At 35.0% G+C, this 21,422-nt stretch overlaps 1 protein-coding gene across 1 annotated transcript; it reads left to right on the forward strand.

Annotated features, from left to right (window-relative positions):
- Positions 1-611: 611 nt before the first annotated feature.
- On the forward strand, positions 612-13,432 carry LOC123532561 (uncharacterized). The gene is made up of 4 exons (XM_053518266.1): positions 612-719; positions 4,305-5,042; positions 11,328-11,443; positions 12,986-13,432. The coding sequence occupies exons 2-4, from the start codon at positions 4,427-4,429 to the stop codon at positions 13,166-13,168; spliced, it is 915 nt and encodes a 304-aa protein (XP_053374241.1). The 5' UTR covers positions 612-719; positions 4,305-4,426; the 3' UTR covers positions 13,169-13,432.
- Positions 13,433-21,422: the final 7,990 nt, after the last annotated feature.

Here is a 21,422-nt window from a genome sequence, read left to right on the forward strand (position 1 = left end):
AAAACTGTTTACTCTTAAAATGTTTATTTAAATTAAAAATATATGAAAATTTATTTAACAGTTATAATACTAAGGTCCTGTTCAATACGGGACTCTGATTATTTTTTTTATAACATTTACATTTCCGTGTATTTATTTTTTTTTGGATTGTACCATTTTTTTTGGAGAAAAAAATCTTGTTTAGTACTGCAGAATGTTGGTACTTTCAACAGACGAGCGTTGGCAACAACAGGCTATGATAGTACTATTCACAATACTATTAAAGAACTGATGTTCATGGGACCGAGGTGCCCGTCCATGCCTGAAATAATGTTTGGAGGGGTACCTTGGAGTTTCCTTTACCAAGAAAAGCTAGAAAGTCACCATTTGACCTATAATTGCGTCGTTTTGACGTTAAACCCAGCAAAATAATTAGGACTTTTAGCACTCTTCCTATCCGCGTCATCGGTACTTTTTTTTGGTCTTATTTACGCATTTCTTAATACAAAAGTACAATTGTACTTCATTCCTTTATAACTCCTCCGTGAAGATCTTGGAGGACGGTATTATATTGATCCATTCTGTGACTGTACATCATTTAGTAGAAATTTGTTTTCCTGTTGTTGCTATGGAAACGGTGACAAAATGCAGATTGTCGTTCAGCAGCTTTTGAAGTCGTATTAGTTAATCTATCAACGGAGGTGGATAGATAGCTCTTCCAATCAAGGCTTTTTGTAACGGTAAGTGATGATTATTTTATGTACGCAAGTTTTGTACTAAAGTGAAAATTGACTGTAATGAAGTGCTAAACACGTGCGATCGACTATTATATATAGTTTCCGTATTTTCAGTTGATTATAGAGGGTTTCTCAAAATGTATGTGTCCAAGTGGTGCCTGAAATCTGAAGAATTGGTTATTAAACTAAATGTGTGTGTTGAAAATCTTTAATTAAAAGAACCACCTGGCTTCTAAAGTAGAATGACGTTATTTAACATTTCTGTAAGTTTTCCTAAGGTAGTGGACGGTAATGGTAATCGACAACTTCCGCTTGATTACGTAGTCGGTATTTCGCATTGGTTCGTAACCGCCGAAGAAAGCCGAACTCGGATACGGAGAATCTCACGGAAATAGCCGACTGTCATTCAGGGTCCGCCGACTTTCACATATTGAGCTAGTTATGTCAAGGTTACATGAGTTTAAAATTAATTCTGTCAAAGAAAAATCAAAATAAGAAAAGTTTATTTTTTATACAGTTTTAAAAAAATCACTACGAAAGTCAATGTATAAAAAAAGAATGTAGTGTCCGATTGAATTTAGATGCTCTACAAAATGAATGGGAACATATTATGTAACTTGCTTCTTTAGTTCCATGTTTGAAAATCAGGATTGACTTAATGGGGTATTAGTCTCCCTATAAAAATAGCATGGTTCACGAACTCAGTTATTTCGGATAGGCTTTCTAAAACAGAGGCGCGGGTTGATTTAATTGTCTTTGGCTTTTCCTAACAGCGAACTGACTTCATCCCTCAACCAACCGAACTGACATCTCCTAAGAGTGTGACGAACTGACATCGAAGGGGAACAACTCTCTATAACACAGAAATAACGAGTGCCACGATCCGACTTTAAATAAATATTGCGAATGGCTTTACACAGAGAATACAAATGTCACCAACTCACCAGTTAAGCTGCCCTTCAAAGAAAATATTCTAAAATACCATTTCGTGGCATTATACGCATCTTACTACACATAGTGCGTTTTGGTAAATGTGGAGATTTCTGAAGTTGAAAGGAAGCACCTCCTGCGTGCAATTTGACTTTTCTTAAAAGGACTCCCAGGCAAAATAAGAAAAGTCATATTTGGAAACTTATAATTTCGTACTGGTAACAGAAAGAGTTTGATATATTGGGTTAAAAGTACGGTGCCCCTTAAGTGACATGTTACACACTTTTTTTCCAGTTAGGTAATGTGAGACTTTTTTTTATTTCGTTTAAACGAAATGATTTCGTTTTAACGAAATGATTTCGTTTAAACGAAATAAGTTATTCGTTTAAACGAAATGATTTCGTTTAAACGAAATAGTTATTTCGTTTAAACGAAATGATTATTTCGTTTAAACGAAATAAAAAAAAGTCTCACATTACCTAATTGGAAAAACGTGTGTAACATGTCACTTTAGGGGCACCGTATAAAAGCTATAATTTCCTCCACCCTTTTTACACACACATCTATTTCAGTTGGGTTTTTACTTGAAAAATGCGCATAATTCCACTTTAATGTAGAATGATAATTATACTGTGCTTCTCATTTTTTATGATTCTATTGGTATAATTATATAATTAAAGGGCAATTTTATTTGTCATATGATGAACTTTGTTCACAAGGCATTAATTCTGCCACACTGAAGTCACACACGCACTGAAAACCTATAAACCTAGGTTAAGCCAAACCCTAATCCCTAGTGCGTACATCCAGCAGGTGATAACTGAGCCGTGCCATGGGAAACCAACATAGTGGCTTTGCGACCAGCATGGATCCAGACCAGCCTGCGCATCCGCGCAGTCTGGTCAGGATCCATGCTGTTCGCTAACAGTTTCTCTAATAAGACTGCGCGGATGCGCAGGCTGGCCTGGATCCATGCTGGTCGCAAAGCCACTATGTTGGTTTTCCCATGGCACGGCTCAATTAATGTTTGCGTTGTTATTCACAATGTTATAAGGTGAAGTGTACTCTATTAGAAAGAAATGTGACTTGTGTCGAACAATAGGGTAACGAACTCATTTCCTCGGTATGAATATGTTTACAAAATTCTCAACAACCTCAGTAAAATCAAGGAAATATCTATAGGCATTAAACACAACTACGTACGGTAGTGGCAGCATCATCGTCACACTCGACATCATCATCGTTACCGTCATGTTATCGTCATCTTTTTCATCATCATCATCAGCATCAACTTAAAAAAATAACAATTTTTTTTTTGCTGATATAAACAAAACTGTATGTACTTGGAGCACTTTCAAGGTCTACGAGGTACATATTGTTAGACAAATAAAGATACTTAAGAGTTGGTTGTTAACCCATCATTTAAACGATATAATTCGAGATGCAACTCGCATTCAAACAAAACCTTTTAATAAAATACAGTACTGATGATGATGAAAAATATGTTGATGAGTTGTTGATGATGATATAGGTGGTGTTAATAATGATATTATTGACGATAGTCGTGATAATAATAATTAAGAGAGTAATATTGATAAGGAATACAATGATGGTGAAACTGATGATGATGAACAGGAATGATGATGACGATGAAAATTTTGATGAAATTGGTGTTAGTATAATGAAACTGATGTAGAGATAGACCCTAAAATTTTCAGTGATAGTTATACTTTATATAAAGTCTAGAAATTTATTTCCAAGTCCTTAAAATAGCCAAAAATGATTTCACAAATGTGAAGGTTGTGATAGTTTTGTTAATATCAATAACAGAAGTTTGAGTTTTTAATTTAAAATTGTGATCCACAAAGAATGACAACTCTTGCCTTGGGCTTGTACTTATAAGCAGAGATATCTATCAGCTTACTTCCCTTGCAATTACACAACTGTGGGAAATGAAAACTGTTTTAAACACAATATCATACATTTTTGCACAACAAAAACCTTTAGGATTTATTCATTTGTGTTTGATTTACCCCTCAAAACATGGTTCCTATGATTCTGTCAACTTACAAATGGTAAAAAATTAACTTTTAACAAGCCAGTTATAAAATGAAATACCAGTAAGTAATTAATAGTGCAGATAATACAGTTTTGCTTGTATCAAAATGTCACAATAGACGCACCTTTGTAATACAGAACACCTGGTAGGATTAGTAAAAGTGCAATTATATTGATCTCTATTTCCTATTCCCCACTGATGGTGGTAATAAAGACGATGATGGTGGTGTCAAATGAACTTGATGATATCGAAAAAATACTGAATTATGTTCCGTTCCACGATACTTAATAAATGATCTCTTGCAAGGCATGTCCCAAATATTCAGTTGTAACCAAACTGCCTTGCTGTCTGACTGACTTTTCACTGAAATAATCTCAAATAAAACGATAGGACTGATACAAAACATACTGTAGGACGGGAACGAAAATACTTACTGAACAATTAAGGTTGCTCATTTACTAACACTATTCGAGAATTTATGCAGTTGAAATTTTAGAAAAACCGGATTTACAGATTTATTTGTAAACATGTGTTATTATAGAAAAAATATCAGCTTTAGTCGCAATGTATTATTGACCACTCCTCTTGATTGTTTTCAGACCTGCCCACAGCTTCTAGTATGTATATAAAGACAGTGTGACATGATCTGTTGATTAAAAACCAATGTTTTCGCGAAATCTACAACATCGTCACTGTTTGGATTATTTTTGTCAGTATTAAAATGATGAAAAGTAGCAGTTCGCGTGGCGCCAACGGCGACAGGGTAAAATATTCTGCCATAAAATCTGATGACTCAAATCCGAATGAAGGTTTTACAGAAAAGTCTTTGTTGTTGGAGAATATGGAAAGTTTGAACATTTCTTCACCAGTAAGGAATAAGACCACCCAAAATGTGAAGGAACTGACTGATTTACATATATGTGATGATACAAACAAAAGTGATAAAAGTGAAGCAGACGGTAATAACGGTGCTAAGGACGATGTACGAGCTAAACCTCAAACTGATGTTAAAGTTATAAACACAGCTGGTGATAAAGACGTTGATTTACGTGACCATCAGGGCGCCAGACCAAAATTCCCAGTATCTCAAAGATCTACAACAGAAACTTCCGGCGGAAGTACAGATACAGTAACAGACGACAATATCGACATCGTCCGAAAGATGAGCCAGCCGCAATCTGAGAATTACGTCCCTTGGAGGAATGTAGGGCCATACCACACATTAAAGCAGAAGAAATGTCAGAGACTGTACGCGGCTACTGGACGTATCGACGACCTGGCGTTATTCTTTCAAAACGGCAGATTTTACGCCATGGAGGCTTGGTGTACCCATATGGGTAAGAGCAATTTTATAGTGATATGAAAATACCGGAAAGAAATTGCATAGTTGCATTTTCTGCGGATATCCGCTCGATATGTGTGGCATCTCAATTATTCGACTCAGAGTTTGCCGTATCGATTTGATTAATTATTTTAAGCCGTCCGTCCGGTGTTAGCTTATTGATATCGAACTTATGAACACAGGATAGATTAATCAACTGACCAAATGCCGTGTGTAAAAGGTAATTCTTAGAACATCAGAAACAAAACACTACACTGTATAGGGAAAGCGCTATGCAATGTAATGACCGTTAGATTCAATGTAGCGCCTCACCCGAATTCTCCGTCTGTTTATTACGAACGTCTAAAATATCAGAGTGACCAAAGCAAAAATACATATTTTTTTTTCATGACAAATTAAAAACATGGTCAATGCAATTATTTTGGAAAAAAATACAAGCTTCTATTCATACCTTAGAAGGATATACTGTATACTTTCTTTATGTTCATAAAGCATTTAAAATGAAATTGACAAACTATTTTTTACAACATTTGTTAATGTAATTTGCAGTTTGAATACGTGCAAGCGTAAATGTATACGTGTACATATATGTTTTGTACGTTAACGCGTTGATATGTACCTGTACGCACATATGGACATGCACGCCGATGTACACGTGGATATGTAACACGTGTGCACTTGTAAATTTATATGTGACTTTATAGTGTCAAGAATAATAGTTTTTAGTTCCGTATCATTGATAAAATATGGTAAAAATAATTCATTTTAAATGGGATATTTACATTTACGTTTTTTTTCTAATATACCACATGATGTTGGTTTAAAAACATGTAGATGTTTTCCTTACATGTAACAAAACATCTAAATAGATTCTAGATTTTGCCGGGTAAGTAGCCATGTTATACAAACCTGTTATATGGTTTTCATATCATTCAAATGCATTTAACCCTTAGCCTGCTGCAGGCGAATTTAACAGCCTTTGCAAACAGCTTGGAACCAGATCAGACGCGCGTCTGATCAGGTTCCAAGCTGTTTGCTACTCTGACAATATTTCTTCCAATTTTGGAGCAAATTGAATGAACTTTACAATTTTAGCAGACAACATTTCCAGCAGACGACAATTTATCTAGCATGCTAAAGGTTAAAAAATGAAAGTGGTGTCGGGAGATGTTGTTATTTATGTGAAATAAAGAAAGAAGCAATTTGGTAGCTTAAAACGATGGGTAATGTTCGGTATGCGGAAAGATGACAGTAATTGATATACATATAACGACATTCCAGGAAATCAGAGATTCTTTTTCTTCTTGTGGTGGTTTTCTCGCAAACTATATTGTCAGATTTAATGGAGGCCTTTGAATGTACGCGACATACGGATGAGCTATTAAATCCGAGAGAAAACTAAGAAGTGATTTCCGCCTTTCCGCGAAAAATTGACTGTCATGTGACTTTAAAGAGATTGCGATTGATGTATTCGCTTCTTTGTAGTTTCGCAATTAGTCTAGACAGGAAAATATACCAATTACTGTCCGTGACAACAAATTCTTTTTCTCGCGCTAATTTCTCAATCCTTTTTTTCAAGAATCAAATATAAGTTTTACGTAATTATTCCGAAAGTGGCAGCAGTGTTTTTGTAAAAGGAATACAAGGTCGCCTTTTAAATGCCATACTGGCATATTTTGTTTCGTGTTTCCATAATTTTAAATGCCATACTGGCATATTTTGTTTCGTGTTTCCATGATTTCCCAGCGTTTTACGGACCCAAGATCGCCGAGCTCAGTGCAGATGAGTTTCAGAAAACACACAGGGGACACCGAGAAAACGTACAGATATGGCGACTACATGTAATGTAAATTCTGCGCATCTAACGTTTGCGGAGTTTGAAAGCAAAAGTATGATAAAAAGATTTTTTCATCTTTTCCATTGTCGCTTTTCCGGCCAAGTTCAAGTAGATTTGCATTGTCGCCCGCGAAATTGCGTGTGATAAAATATGACATCGAATTCCCCTTTTTAATACACTTTACCTAGTTGTTTAGTTTGAAAGGTCGTCATTTTAAAGTGTGTAATACCTCGATGGTAGTCACTTTTTCGTCTGCGAAAAGTACCTTTTTAGGTGGTTTTCTTTTTGGCTCTGGAGATGATTTAACAAAAGGAAAGATTGTGTGAAATTATTATTAATTCGAACAAATTCAAACAAGATCATTTTCAAAGTGTCTTCTATATACTTAAAAAGCCCCGCAGATGGCTGCCATAGTTTACCGTAATCGGGACAGCCATCCTTGATAGAACTTCGCCCAAGGAATAGTAAAAGAAATTATATAAAAATGGCATGCTAGCATGTTAACTGACATTAATATATCCTGAGAATTTCATTATAAGTCCTATTTTCACAAAAAAAGTTTCATTTTTTCAAATTGCCCTGTAGACTGTTACAGTGGCTAAAAGAATGCATTTACACGTGAATAACCGTATCAGCCCTGTATATCTTACAAGCTCCACTTTTGTAAGATGTTTTTATCTTATAGATATATATTTATATAATTATCTGATAAATGACATCCAAAAATACTTTTCAATTTCTCCTACAGTAACTTTTGATTTTCACTTTTTTACTATTAAATATTTTGATTCCAAGATGACTTCTGCTTCTTCTTTTGAAAAGTGTGTACAATTGTTTAATTTGTTTAATGACACTGCACATCAATGTATATTTTCTCATAACCAATTAACGTTGATCTTATACCGGTACTCTATAGAAAATTGATTTCTTATCTACCTGCAGGAGGCAGTCTAATTACAATTAAGATGATTTTGCCTGCACTTTCACTGTAAAATATATGTAGAAAGTGTAAGAAGCTTTTACTATGTATAATTTGTTTTTATAGAAAATCTTTTTAAAACAGACGACATTTATTTAAATTTAAGTCTACAACTGGATTTCGACAGTTATTTAGTCTTGATAATTGAAACTACAATGTATATAGTTTATAAAACCTTTCATGAAACAAAATGTTATGTTTTGAATATATCCTAAGTATTAATATACTAAGTATTAAATCATATTTTCATATAATACTAGTAATTAATTTTTATCTTGAATAAAAATGTTAATGAATCTAGTCCTCATTTAACATGTACACTAATACATAATCATTAGTTCATGGTTAATTCCTGGCAAAATGACCTATAAGCATTGCTATGAACAAGTAAATGACTGACTTTAATCACTTTCAGTTATTTAAGGGAGCTGTCTGCAATAACTTTCATTTGCGCTGTCACAGAAAACGGTCATTAAACAAATTACCATTCAATTTAATTAGGAAGCCTACATGTGTGCAGGTCAGATCAGTCTTGAATCAGAATTGTGTCATGGCTAACAGCATTGGAACCAGCCTCTCAATCAGTGTTCAATACATTGAGCACTATCAACGTTAATTTGCTTAAAGATTGTAGAGTAATACATGTAGACATGCTTTTAAAGAAAAATCAAGACATTTGAACGCGAAAAATGAAAACAAACAAATTAGGCAAAAAGTAGAATCTTAGGAAAAAATAATTAATTTATGGAGGCTATTTTTTATCAGTCAAATACCAATTTATAATCATAATGTAATACATATTATTTTCAAATTATAACAGATTTGTGAGAACCTTACTAGGATGCGGTGACGATCTTTCAAGTGGCCATGAGCAGAAGTTGTTTAAAATGATTTTCTATTTTTACCTCTGGCGGTCCCTAGAATCAGTCAAGTGGAACCATTTGAACAAATCGGAGAGAGAACCTTCCAAAGTTTGAAGGTTTTTCTATTTTTAGTTCTGGCGTTCCCTGAAATCAGTCAAGCGAAATAATTTGAACAAATCTGAGAGAGAACCTTACTAGGATGCTACAGACAAAGTTTGGTGATGATCCATCAAGTGGCTCACGAGAAGTCGTTTAAAACTTTTTCTTCTTTTTTTTTAACTCTAGAGGACCTTGCCCGGAAGCTACAGACCTAGTTTAGTGTAATTTTGACCACTAGTTTTTTTAGAGGAGAAAATGTTTAAATAAAAAGTTGACGCCGACGGACGACAGACGACGGACGATGAACGACGATGGCAAGTGAAATGCTCAGGTAAGCTAAAAATCAAACACAGACAAAACTAAAACTTGATACTGCGTTGACTTACAGACCATCCTTGTTTAATATATGAGCTGGGTCACATCACGACATTGACGCTGGTCACCAGCAATCTTGTATTGATAATAACAGAATTGTACGTTCTTGCAGTTAATTAACGCCATTAAACAGTTTTGCAAAGATTATATCGATTTCAGATACCGTACATGGAGCCAGTTTGTCACTAACAATCCTCAAACGTAAAGTTATATTCAGTAAGAAGCTTGATTTGTCATTTTTTTGAGCTTTGCGTATGGCGGTCATTTGTCTTCATTAGCAGATAGATCTGCTGAGGCAAGAAAATACGTTGCATTTAATTAAAAGCAGACATACTATGTTATGATAAGCGGCAGAAATATAATTAATTTTAAAAAGTTGCATTCTTAAACAATTTATAACATTAAAACAGAAATAAATTGTGATTACGAAGCATTAAACATTTGACTGTACGATAACAATTCACATTTGAAAATAAGACTGTACGATAAGTACGTTAAACATTTGAACATAAGATTGTACGATAGCATTAAACATTTGAAAAAAAGATTGTACGATAGTACGTTAAACATTTAAATAAGATTGTAATGCTTAATTAAACAAAGATGTACAAACATTAAACATTTGTAAATAAGATTGTACGATAACGTACGTTAAACATTTGAACATAAGATTGTACGATAGCATTAAACATTTGAAAATAAGACTGTACGATAACATTAAACATTTGAAAATAAGATTGTACGATAACATTAAATATTTAAAAAAATAAGACTGTACGGTAACATTAAACATTTGAAAATAAGACAGTACGATAACATTAAACATTTGAAAATAAGATTATACGATAACATTAAACATTTGAAAATAAGATTGTACGATAACATTAAACATTTGAAAATAAGACTGTACAATAACATTAAACATTTGAAAATAAGACTGTACGATAACATTAAACATTTGAAAAAAATAAGATTGTACGATAACGTGCGTTAAACATTTGAAAATAAGATTGTACGATAGCATTAAACATTTGAAAATAAGACTGTACGATAACATTAAACATTTGAAAATAAGATTGTACGATAACAATAAACATTTGAAAATTGTAAATAAGATTGTACGATAACATTAAACATTTAAGAATAAGATTGTACGATAACATTAAACATTTGAAAATTGTAAATAAAATTGTACGATAACATTAAACATTTGAAAATTGTAAATAAAATTGTACGATAACATTAAACATTTGAAAATAAGACTGTACATACCATTCATATCTCACCTACACGACTGAATGTAGGGGACTATGTCTGCAGGATTATACATGTTTTTCGACTGTTTCAAGACAGCAATACGTTTATCAGATTAGAAGATTCCAACGTTTTTTGAGTGGCGAATTTTATGCAGAACGATTGCACGAACCGCACATTTCTCGTTTTATTAGTAGGGATTTAGGCAATTTGTTACAGGGACAATTCGTTTATTTATGTCAATGGTCTTCGTATGCTTGAATCATCATTCAGATCAAGAAAATTTTCACGCAATCCCTTCGAAGTACTCTTTCTGCACAGAAACACACTTATAATTCTTTCTGTCTATGGCCTAAATGCTGCAAAGTAGTCTCCACTTGGTATACTGTTGAAACACAGAAGTATTGCAGAACCAAGCGTACTTCAAGTAGCGACCTAGGCCAGGAGAGTAAGGTTGGATCTCAACCTTTTCTTGTTCTAAGAAAGACTGTACAACTTGACTTTTGGTAATGAATAAGCTACATGCCTTTCAAACCTCCACTTGGTTGTTTATCTTTACAGCTGTAAGTACTTTATACTTATAGAACTTGCCTGTTAACCTGGAACACCAGGCCACTTGATCTATTAATAACAGGTGCAGTACCCTAACTTGAATATACTCCATGGTCACTAATAATCAGAAAATATAACCATTCTGCCAGTAGATCTAGCTTGTTTCACACCCGTGCCTGAAGTATTGTTCAAATAAATTTCAAAATGAACTTGCTTCTCCGTGATAACTAGAAAGTCAGCGTACGACCTATATTAAATACAACAAATTGAAGACGTGAAAATCTATTTGGTTATGTACAAACGAATGTTCATATTTTTCAGGCGGACCGTTGTTCGAAGGTGATATAGAAGATTACAATGGCAAATGTCACGTGATGTGTCCATGGCATTCTTACATGTTTGACTTGGAGACTGGCACAAACGAAATAGGACTGCAGGTATTCCAGACACAGACTGGTTCTAAACATCATTAGGACTGTCCAATCATATTTCTGTATTTTTAAACCATAAAGCGTTATAACATGTGTATACTACATCATGTTATCAAAGCGTTTGGCGGAGTGACTGATGATATAAAAAAATTGACAGACCCACTGGCACCAGACCAGAAAGAAAAATGCCTCTGTACACGTTATACCCTACCCTAGGTATTCTGTAAGAACCATGGTCGTGAACGGGAAAATATACTAACCCATTTTAATCGCGCATTTCATACTTAAAACGCGCAGTTCGGTAAATGTGTGCTGTGGATATTGAACAAGTGGTAATTTATTTTCCATTGTGTACCGGTCACTTTTCTTCAATATTTCTTATCTGAGAGAAACAACGCTTAGTTTATAATTTTTTCAACGTGACACAAAAAACTTCGTTGAACTTCTCTGGTGAAGTTCCGGTCTAGATTAAAAACACGTTCTGATTGGCTGATGTGAAAATTTATGTCAGTCGTGGTTTGTAAATGTTGAGTTCTGCTCAACCCGGGCTAGAGGGCGTGAACGGTAGCATGCATTTCCACTACCGTCCATGAACAGGCTCAATCAAACCGAGCCTGCAACATTTTCGTTTTTGTCGTATTGAGCGACCTGTGAAGTTTCTACCTCTATTTATAAACAGTGTTTGTAATCATGTTATAAGCTTGAAGTGACATGAATTAAAAATCGACAGACTGTTGATGTACCCGAAATTTTCAAAATCATATAAGAGAACAGTCTATGGTTTTTAAACTGCCATTTTCATCTGTTTTGTTTGTTACTTTGGGCTACTAACATTGCAAATGCATGTGAACTTGTCCGTTTCGTAATTATTTGAATTTTACGTACGTTTACGAAAGCTTAAAATTTCCTGGCGTTGATCTTTTTGATACATGACGGTAATGGAATAAACCGTTCAATATGATTCCAACGTCACGTATGGCGTTTTGCTAAGAAATTCACGATAAATGGTAACACTTACCCGTAGATATCTTGAGATATATTAAACGGTACTCCTTGTATTTGCCGATGCATGGACTTAGTAGGGTATGGTATTAAAGCGCAATTACTATGCGATGTCAAGTCTGGGCGTACTCCAAATCCAAACTTAAATTGTACCATTTTGTGCATTTAATTTGATTTCGTACTCAATTGTGAATGGCTCTTTAAATTCGCATCACATCATTGTATCAGAGAGAAAGGAGTTCTAATAGTTAATGTCAGGTTTGCTCACAACTTCCAAATAATTTGCATAATTTTAGTAGGTTTATATTGATGGCTTATTTTGTTTTGTGTGTTTTGTTAGGCAGAGTTAATTACATGAAATATGACTAACTTTGGTGAATTCTTGTATAATATGTAGATAACATTTGTATTTCCAAGCGGTTTAAAACATATTTACGAGAATAAAGATTAGAAGCGGGACTAACGAAACCTAATCAAAACGAATTTATTTCCGTTTAAATTTACGAGATAATAAGGAACACACAAACTTGTTGCTGTTTCAGAAAGGTTCACGATCTGAAGCTAGAGGCTGGACAAATTTATGTACGTTATCATACAGAAGTGACCACAGAGTCCAACAGAAAAGCATCTGTACCTACTGGGCCCCGAATAATAAACAGACCGCCGGAGGGTAAACATGAAAAAATGAGGAAATTGTCTGTATTGGACACACCTATAAAACTGGCTTAATTGACTGAAAATTCGTGTATATTTATTCGTGATTGTAATATTGTATTGAAAACTTGAAGTTGAACTTGAATTTTCATCAACATTAACCCTTTTTCACAAGTCTTTGATATTCAGAAAGATCCAAAGTCTATCGCAAAAACGAGCATCGGTAAATAAAAATGTAGCTTATATTGCGCATTTACATTTTAATTAATGCCATACTGTCGGCACTTTGTGGAGAGCTAAAATTGAAATTATATTAAACATTCATTTGGAACATGGTCGTTTTGGATTTCAGCTTTGCAGTCATATATATATTAGATAGGCCAGAAGCTGGAAATGCTGGAAAAGTCGCCATATGAAATAATTCGTGTTGGTTTGACTTTAAACCCAACACAACAAATAAATTGAGCCGCATAATGAGAAAACCAACATAGTGGCTTTGCGACCAGCATGGATCCAGACCATCCGCGCAGTCTGGTCAGGACCCATGCTGTTCGCAAACGGTTTCTCTAATTGCAATAGGCTTTGAAAGCGAACAGCATGGATCCTGACCAGGCTGAGCGGATGCGCAGGCTGGTCTGGATCCATGCTGGTCGCAAAGTCAGTATGTTGGTTTTCTCATGGCGCGGCTCAATTATTAAAGAAACCTATCAAAAGACCCATTTCATAATGGATGTTTAAAGGTGACCAAACGAACAGTAAGATTTTAATATACCTCTTTATTGTCTATTCAAATAAATAATGACACGTATAAAGAATACATATTGATGTCTAATATTTGACTCTATTTGAACTGACATAACATTGCGATTTCACACATTTTTATATGAGTTATATAGGAAAAAATACTTAAAAAGTTATCTGATCATATTTCCTAGACTGTTTGATTATATTTAGCTAATGATCCCAAGTAATTAGGGGTCACTTGACTGTGACATTGACCTACTGACCTGCTTTCTTGTTTTTTAAGATAGAGCCTTGAAATTTAGATGACATATACAGTTTTGCACACCGATAAACTGACTTTCAGTGACCATGACTGTGACCTACCGACCTACTTTCGTTATATTTTAGCATCAGTTTGACATTTGAAACATGTTCACACAGCTTAGATAAGATTTCAATGCTTACTTATATTTGACTTCCTTACCTGATCTCTTACACTACTATGTAGCTCATATTATTTAGGTGAACGATCCAGGGTCATCATGACCATCTTGTTTGATAATCAACCAATCAAATTCTGGAGATCTGGTCCCATCTTCCTTCTGGCAAATATTAAACCAACTTCCGAGAAATTCCGGTAAACTAAATGCTATACGTACAATTCATAGCTAATGTCACATACGTTTGTACTAATTGCACTTATCACTCTCCAACAAGTATTAAACACTGTTCACTTATCAGTGATACAGTACATAGAGGATTGCATGAGTGTCTTTTCATATTGAATTTATTGAACGAGTTGAATAAAATAATAACTTGAATGCGAGGCTCTGCCGAGCATTTTATCAATTTTATTCAACGCATTTAATAAATTCAATGTGGAAAGTAACAAATGTAATATTCTTTTTATTACAATTTAGCTTTTCCTGTCGAAACATAAAAAATTCTACTTTCTTTTACTATATAAACAAATCAATTTGACCAACATCTCCTATATTTTAAATGACGGCTTTATTACACCCCCGCGACGTCAAACGTGTGATAAATTAATATAATTGACATGTACAGTATATGTTTTGAATTGTACTTTGTATAAGGATGATCTTGTACGATGAAGTCTACGAAATAAAGTGTATGTTACGTTTTCTTCTTATAATGAAATATTATAGGAAACAACATTAAAAAGGAAGAAAGAAGAGGACCATGATAGCCGCAGGTCATTCAACCGCCCTTCAATATACAATTGAAACTCGGTATCTCGGATTCCAACGGCGGATCGAGCAATTTACTACGCCATAACCGAAATTCGGCTTAAAATGATATTTTATGCACGTGCTTTTCGGGGCGGGACTTGAAAATGTGAGATAAGCGAGTTTTACATTTCGAGTTTCAATGGTATGTCATAATTCTCAGTGTCATAAAAGATAATAGCAAGTGGTCGTCCAAGAAAAATGAGGGTTTTTCATATATTTTTTGGTCTGGCAGGCTCTCAGAAGGGTCAACCAAAACCTTTTGAGCAAACTTGAGAGAGGTCTATACCAGAACACTGCAAATCAAGTTTGGCGAAGTTACATCACACATTTATAAGAATAAGTCGTTTAAATGGGTTTTTTCTTCTTCTGATTTTAACCATGGTGGCTTCAAAAAGGAATCAAGCAGAACCATTCGAACAAATTTGAAGATGCTGCAGATATTTGGTTAAGATCCCTCATGTGGTTCATAGGAAGTAGTGGTGTATATGTTTTTCTCTACTTTTAGTTTAAACAGTATTTATTTCAATCAATCAAGTACACATAACATTGTAACAAATACAGTTAGGATTAGGAAAAAAGTTACAAGGTAACTTATATGAATCCATTTCCTAATACATACAAATAAATTTTTGTTATGACAGGTTGCAACAAGGTTAGTACTGTTAAATGATTAACGTCGTAGAAAAATGAACTTAGAAGAAAATTGAAGTAGAAACTGGTAAAAACTGAGTATTTGTTCAACCTAATGTAGACGGATAAAAAAAAAAAACAATACGAAAATAGAAGAAAGGTAATGTAAAAACATATATATAATCAGCTACTCGGGGACCCCCACTCATCAACCGTTGTGACTTGGATCAAAACGACCTGTCGCTGCAATGAATTGCTGAGCTTTGATTATGACATGCTTATTTTGTTCAAAAGACAGATGCTCGTTGCCGAACAGAAAGTTGTGAATCGTAGCGGGACAAAAGATTTTGCCTTTGCTGGGTGTAGTTGGGACAGGATAAATAAAAGTGACTAACTGTTTCGACTAAGCCATAACTACACAATGGGGGGTCAGTTGGTGAACGCCGATGGAGATCAAAGTTTAATGAACTACAACCCAGTCTTAGGCGAGTATGAAGCATCTGGAGCTTGCGCTGACCAATTTTAAACAGAGCGTTGGGTTTCAGATTGCTTCTATCATTTAAAGCATTTTTGAAAGAATGGATGGTCGTTTGGTCTGTAATAGAAGCTGGTAAATTGTTCCATTCCCGTATAGCAGAGGGTAAGAAAGATGTTGTATAGAACTCTGTTCTACGTTGTATCAACGGTAACCTTTGAGAGTGTCTAAGTTCAAACCTATGATCAACTCTGGGAGGAATCAAATTGCATAAGTAGCTCGGCACTAGTTCATTTTTTCATTTTAAATAAAAGGGAAAGTTTATGTTTTCTACGTCTCCTAACTAGGGCTCAGTACTGGATTCGTTGATCTAAGTTACAATATTTAGTTGCTCCCGTTATTATTCTTAATGCTTTAATTTGAACGTACTCTAATTCTGATTCTAAGTAGTCGGAACAGTTGTCCCAGACGACATCGCCGTATTCAAGTAGAGGACGAAGAAACGAGACATATAGTCGTTCTAGATCCTGTCTAGTTAAAAGGTATTTAAAGGAGCGTAGAAGTGCAAGCCGTTGCCAGGCTTTATTGACCGTGTTTGTGATATGACCATTCCACTTGCAGTCTTCCGACAATGTTAGACCTAGATGTTTGTGTGTACTTACAGGATTTAACAAGACATTATCAAAATATAGGTCAGGATGAACAGGTTTTGTCGTTTTTCTAGAGAAGGTGAGAGTCTCAGTTTTGGAAGGATTAAAAGTGACCAGCCAAGTCCTAGACCACTTCCGAACTGTCTCGAGATCTTGGTTTAAGGTTGCTGCCGACGTAGCAGGATCATCGACAATAATGTACATACTAGTGTCGTCGACGAACAACCTCACATTTGAACGTAAATTGCTTTGGTGGTCAATGAGGGTCTGGTAAGAGGTCCATACAAAGATGCTCCTTCATGCTACATTTGGTGATGAGTCATTAAGAAGTCCATGAGAAGACGTCCATGAAGTCCATGAAGTCGTTTAAACATTTTTCTGTTTTCCTAAAGGAGTCCAAGCAGAACCTTTGAACAAAGTTGAGAGAGATTCTGCAGAACAAGTTGGGTAAAGATACATCAAGTTCATAAATCACAGTAAAATCATTTGAAAAAAACCCCACTAACAATGACGCTATTTCTAGTCTTGGCAGTCACTAAAAAGGTCACGTGGAACCATTTTAATAAACTTGAGGGGCCAATGAAAGTAGGCATCTGACCAAGTTTGGTAAACACACATTCAAACGTGTTGTTCAAAGTAAAATGCTCACGCCTTACGGCACGATTACAATAGCTGACCCTGGACGTTAGGTTCAGGGGATCCTACCTGGCTATTAGATAGCATAACAGACCTTCATATCAAAGCATAAAAACTATGCAAGGATATTACTTGATGCAAATTAGTTTTTATGTCTATGTATAGGGCGGCTTGACACATGAAGTATGTGCTCTTCACCACTGTACCTATGAGTCGTGCAACATCATGTTGTAAAAATGAAATGAATGAACTGGCACGCAGACTGGCACTGACATCTTATCTCGTGCGCTCGACATCTTATCTCGTGCGCACGACATCTGATTTCGAGCTCTCGAAGTGTCGTGCGCAGGCGATAAGATGCCAAGCGCACGAGATAAGATGTCGAGCGCTCGAGATAAGACGTCGAGCGCTCGAGATAAGATGTCGTGCGCACGAGATAATTTAAACTAAAAAAATAAATGCATGTCCTAAACATACCATCGTAGTAATAAAACCAAATGAACTAATTTTCATTTGAAAATTAATTCCTTAAAGGATGGAAAATAAACTCAGTGCGTATTACAGAGATATTGAAGTAAACTCAGTTTTTGAACATTTTCTTATACCATTTGTCAAAATACAAACAAAAGTTATTAGTATTCGTATGTAAACATTTTTATGACCATAAGACTTTCGTGAGATTTTACAAAATGTATCTAAATTGCTTACGGAGATATTACACAAAAAAACCTGGCACATAAATATGACTTATCATTTGAGAATATTAGCGTCCATTTCCTCTTCAGTGATCAGCAAGTATATTAAAAGATATAACAGAAGGCGATACCACTTATCCGAATAGTTGATATCATCTATCTGAATGTGTGATATCACCTATTCAACACTTGAATATATTTGAATAGCTTATATCAATTATTTGAAAAAGTGATATCACCAGCAGAATACTAAAAGGCTGTATCACATTTCGATTTGGCGATATCACCCTTTCGGATATGCAGTTTCATCCATTCGAAGAGGTGATATCACGTTTCAATGGAATATACTGGTGACATCACCTCATTGAATAGGTTTTATAAAAAGTGCAGGAAATATTAAAAATGCATCCCATATACTTTTCCTGCTTGAAGAACAGTTTAAGACGAGAACCAAGCAATCTGACTAAAGTACTCGATCTTCTAAACGAAGATCTGAGAACGACCCATTCACATTCGTCTTCTGTATATTTTGGATTTCCAAGATTGCTATTTTTATTTTCGCAAATCTATTTTTGTTTGAACCAATCAGACAACTTGTTCGAATGTCAAAGAGTAAGAAAAAATTGCAGTTAATCCAGAGCTCGAACCCGGGACCTCTCGCTTACGGAGCAAGTGCGCTACCGACTGAGCTAACCGGCTATCTGCCATCTTTCGACATAAAAATTGTTGATATCAAATACCAAAGCTTTTTAAAGCTTGCAGAATGTTGTAAGTTAACTTTTGATTGGCTAGCGGAAGGGTTGTCAGAACGAGGCCATCAATAGCTCGTTGTCAGATCCTATGCGTAGCGTAATAGGAGGTGTACTTTAGTCAGATTGAGAACCAAGTATTCAAAAACGGAAAGATAATCGTTCTTGAAACCTTTTCGAATGTTTCACCTTTTTATACAGTTTTGAAGGCCAGCTAAACGACTGCATTGCAAATTAAATTTGGTCTTTAAGGATCAAATGTTTTTACTTCCGACTTAATTTACCGACGGATTAATCAAAATAGCCAGGATTAACCAGCATTTTCACACAATGAAGATCAATTTGTTATATACATCATTGTATTAACAATAAGATATTAAACCATTTGGTACTACTATATCTTAAATAGTCAAAATAACGTATAGATATATCACCATTATATATGTTAATTGTATTAGAGATTAAACACTTGCTTTTTTAATCATAATACACTTTTATATTTAATCAAACAGATGAAAAGTTCAAGCAGATTTCGGATAACAAAAGTGTCAGTTTACACTAAGAATAGATTTAATCTTAAGGATTTGAAAGGGTATTTAATATCTGTTATTCTTGTTGGCAAAAAGTCAGTTAGATATAACGTTAATGAAATACAATTAAGAAAGTAAAACAAGAATTAAGGTGTGACACCGTGACGCCATATGGACTTGAATTTCACCTCTCTTTGATCGTATTCATTAAACACGTCAAAATAATTTAAGCAACTAACTTTTGTCTGTTTTATTAAAAACGGTAAAAAAGTAGAAACCGGCAGTTAAAAGTACAACTTCAATATAGTTTATTGTTTATTTGTTTTGTTTGCTTTTATAGGTTGTAAATATAATCATTTTATGACGGTTCTCACTTTTCATACATTCTGAAAAACAGTTGGAGAATACTTGAGACGTAGAGTTAGATCCAGCTATCTGAACCAAATGCAACTATTAAAATTGCATGTAGCACCGGAGCGCGTTAAACTAAATTTCAAATTAACCAAGATAGGCAAAAAGGTGCTAATACGAAAGCTGGTATTTCTAAAAAAATAAACAGCACTAAAAACCTTATCGCCGATGCAAATCTTCGACAAGTGTAATACAGTTGTACTTACATTCATATAGTTTGTTTATCATATATATATTTATGCTAACAAATCTCAGTCCTTGTTGGGCAGCCCGGATAGAAAAATCGAAGCTTTAAAATCCTCAGTGAACGTAAGTAAAAAGTCTCGAACACGGAAATCATATTGGCCACCTTTTAGTCAGACGGACACAATTTAAGTTATGGAGACTTTCCAGCTATGGTCGGTGGAGGAAGACCCCAGGTTACCCTCCAGGCATTGTTTCAGGAATGGGAGGGCACCTATGTAGAACCCTCAACTGTTCGTAAGCCAGCTAGATGGCTTCTTTACGCGAAGATCAAAGCGGGAATCAAACCCACAACTACAATATTTGCTGAATATTATAAAATCCGTGCAGTTATACAGTTTAAGCGAGTCTTTTTGAAAAAGGCCCAAAGGTGAAAAGACTTGCATGCTTGAGTCTTAGTCTTAAAATCTAACAGCAAGTTTCGTCTTGTCCTGTTCACAGTAAATTACTTCTGTTAAAACGGCACTATTGCCGTTCTAAAGACTCACAGATACAAAATGATTTATTTTGGAATACTTGAGCTCGTGCTATCCTTTTAATTTGTCAAGTGGCTTCTAAGATGATGGTAAAAAGATGTCTAAACTTGCTTCCGACGTTTCCGTTGTTTAATGTACGAGTACAAACTGGATCTTCTTTGATTAAACAACATTTGAGCCGCGCTATGAGAAAACCAACATAGTGGGTTTGCGACCAGCATGGATCCAGACCAGCCTGCGGTTTCTTTAAATGCTATAGGCTTTGAAAGCGAACAGCATGGATCCTGACCAGACTGCGCGGATGCACAGGCTGATCTAGATCCATGCTGGTCGCAAACCCACTAAGTTGGTTTTCTCATGGCATGGCTCATTTACTTGACATCATGGTACTTGTTTAACGTACACAATGCTGTAAACAAGTGTGGATCTTAAATAGGTTTTAAAAATATCATAAAATTGAAAACACGGGTTGCCACATCAATACGCTCTCGAATACCAATATAAAAAGAAGCTCTTTTTATTTCTGAGCGTAATGGATTGTTGTAAATGCTAGCATATATTACATTGAAGATGCATCATTACTCGTAAAAATTTAATCAATATGGCACGTGCAATTTGCAATAACGTAGCAGCTTGAAAACATGCGCCATTAGTAATAAGTAAGAGTGTAAAACCGATCGGTGTAACGTTAGATGCGATATTACCGATCGGTGTATCGTTAGATGCGATATTACCGATCGGTGTATCGTTAGATGCGATATTATAGTATTTATCTACGATAATCAACTGCGCATATTTTCAATACAACACATGTACTACAAAAAAAGTCTTGATTGATTTCACTGTTTCTGCTTAAAA

Source organism: Mercenaria mercenaria, chromosome 11 (assembly GCF_021730395.1).
Source record: "Mercenaria mercenaria strain notata chromosome 11, MADL_Memer_1, whole genome shotgun sequence".
In the NCBI taxonomy this organism is placed as follows: Eukaryota; Metazoa; Mollusca; class Bivalvia; order Venerida; family Veneridae; genus Mercenaria; species Mercenaria mercenaria.

Bases quoted from the DNA above. Each gene is read 5' to 3' on its own strand.
- LOC123532561 (XM_053518266.1), top strand. From the start codon at position 4,427: ATGATGAAAAGTAGCAGTTCGCGTGGCGCCAACGGCGACAGGGTAAAA. The intron at 5,043-11,327 runs GTAAGAGCAATT...CATATTTTTCAG, and splicing joins GGCTTGGTGTACCCATATGG to GCGGACCGTTGTTCGAAGGT. The intron at 11,444-12,985 runs GTATTCCAGACA...TGTTTCAGAAAG, and splicing joins CAAACGAAATAGGACTGCAG to GTTCACGATCTGAAGCTAGA.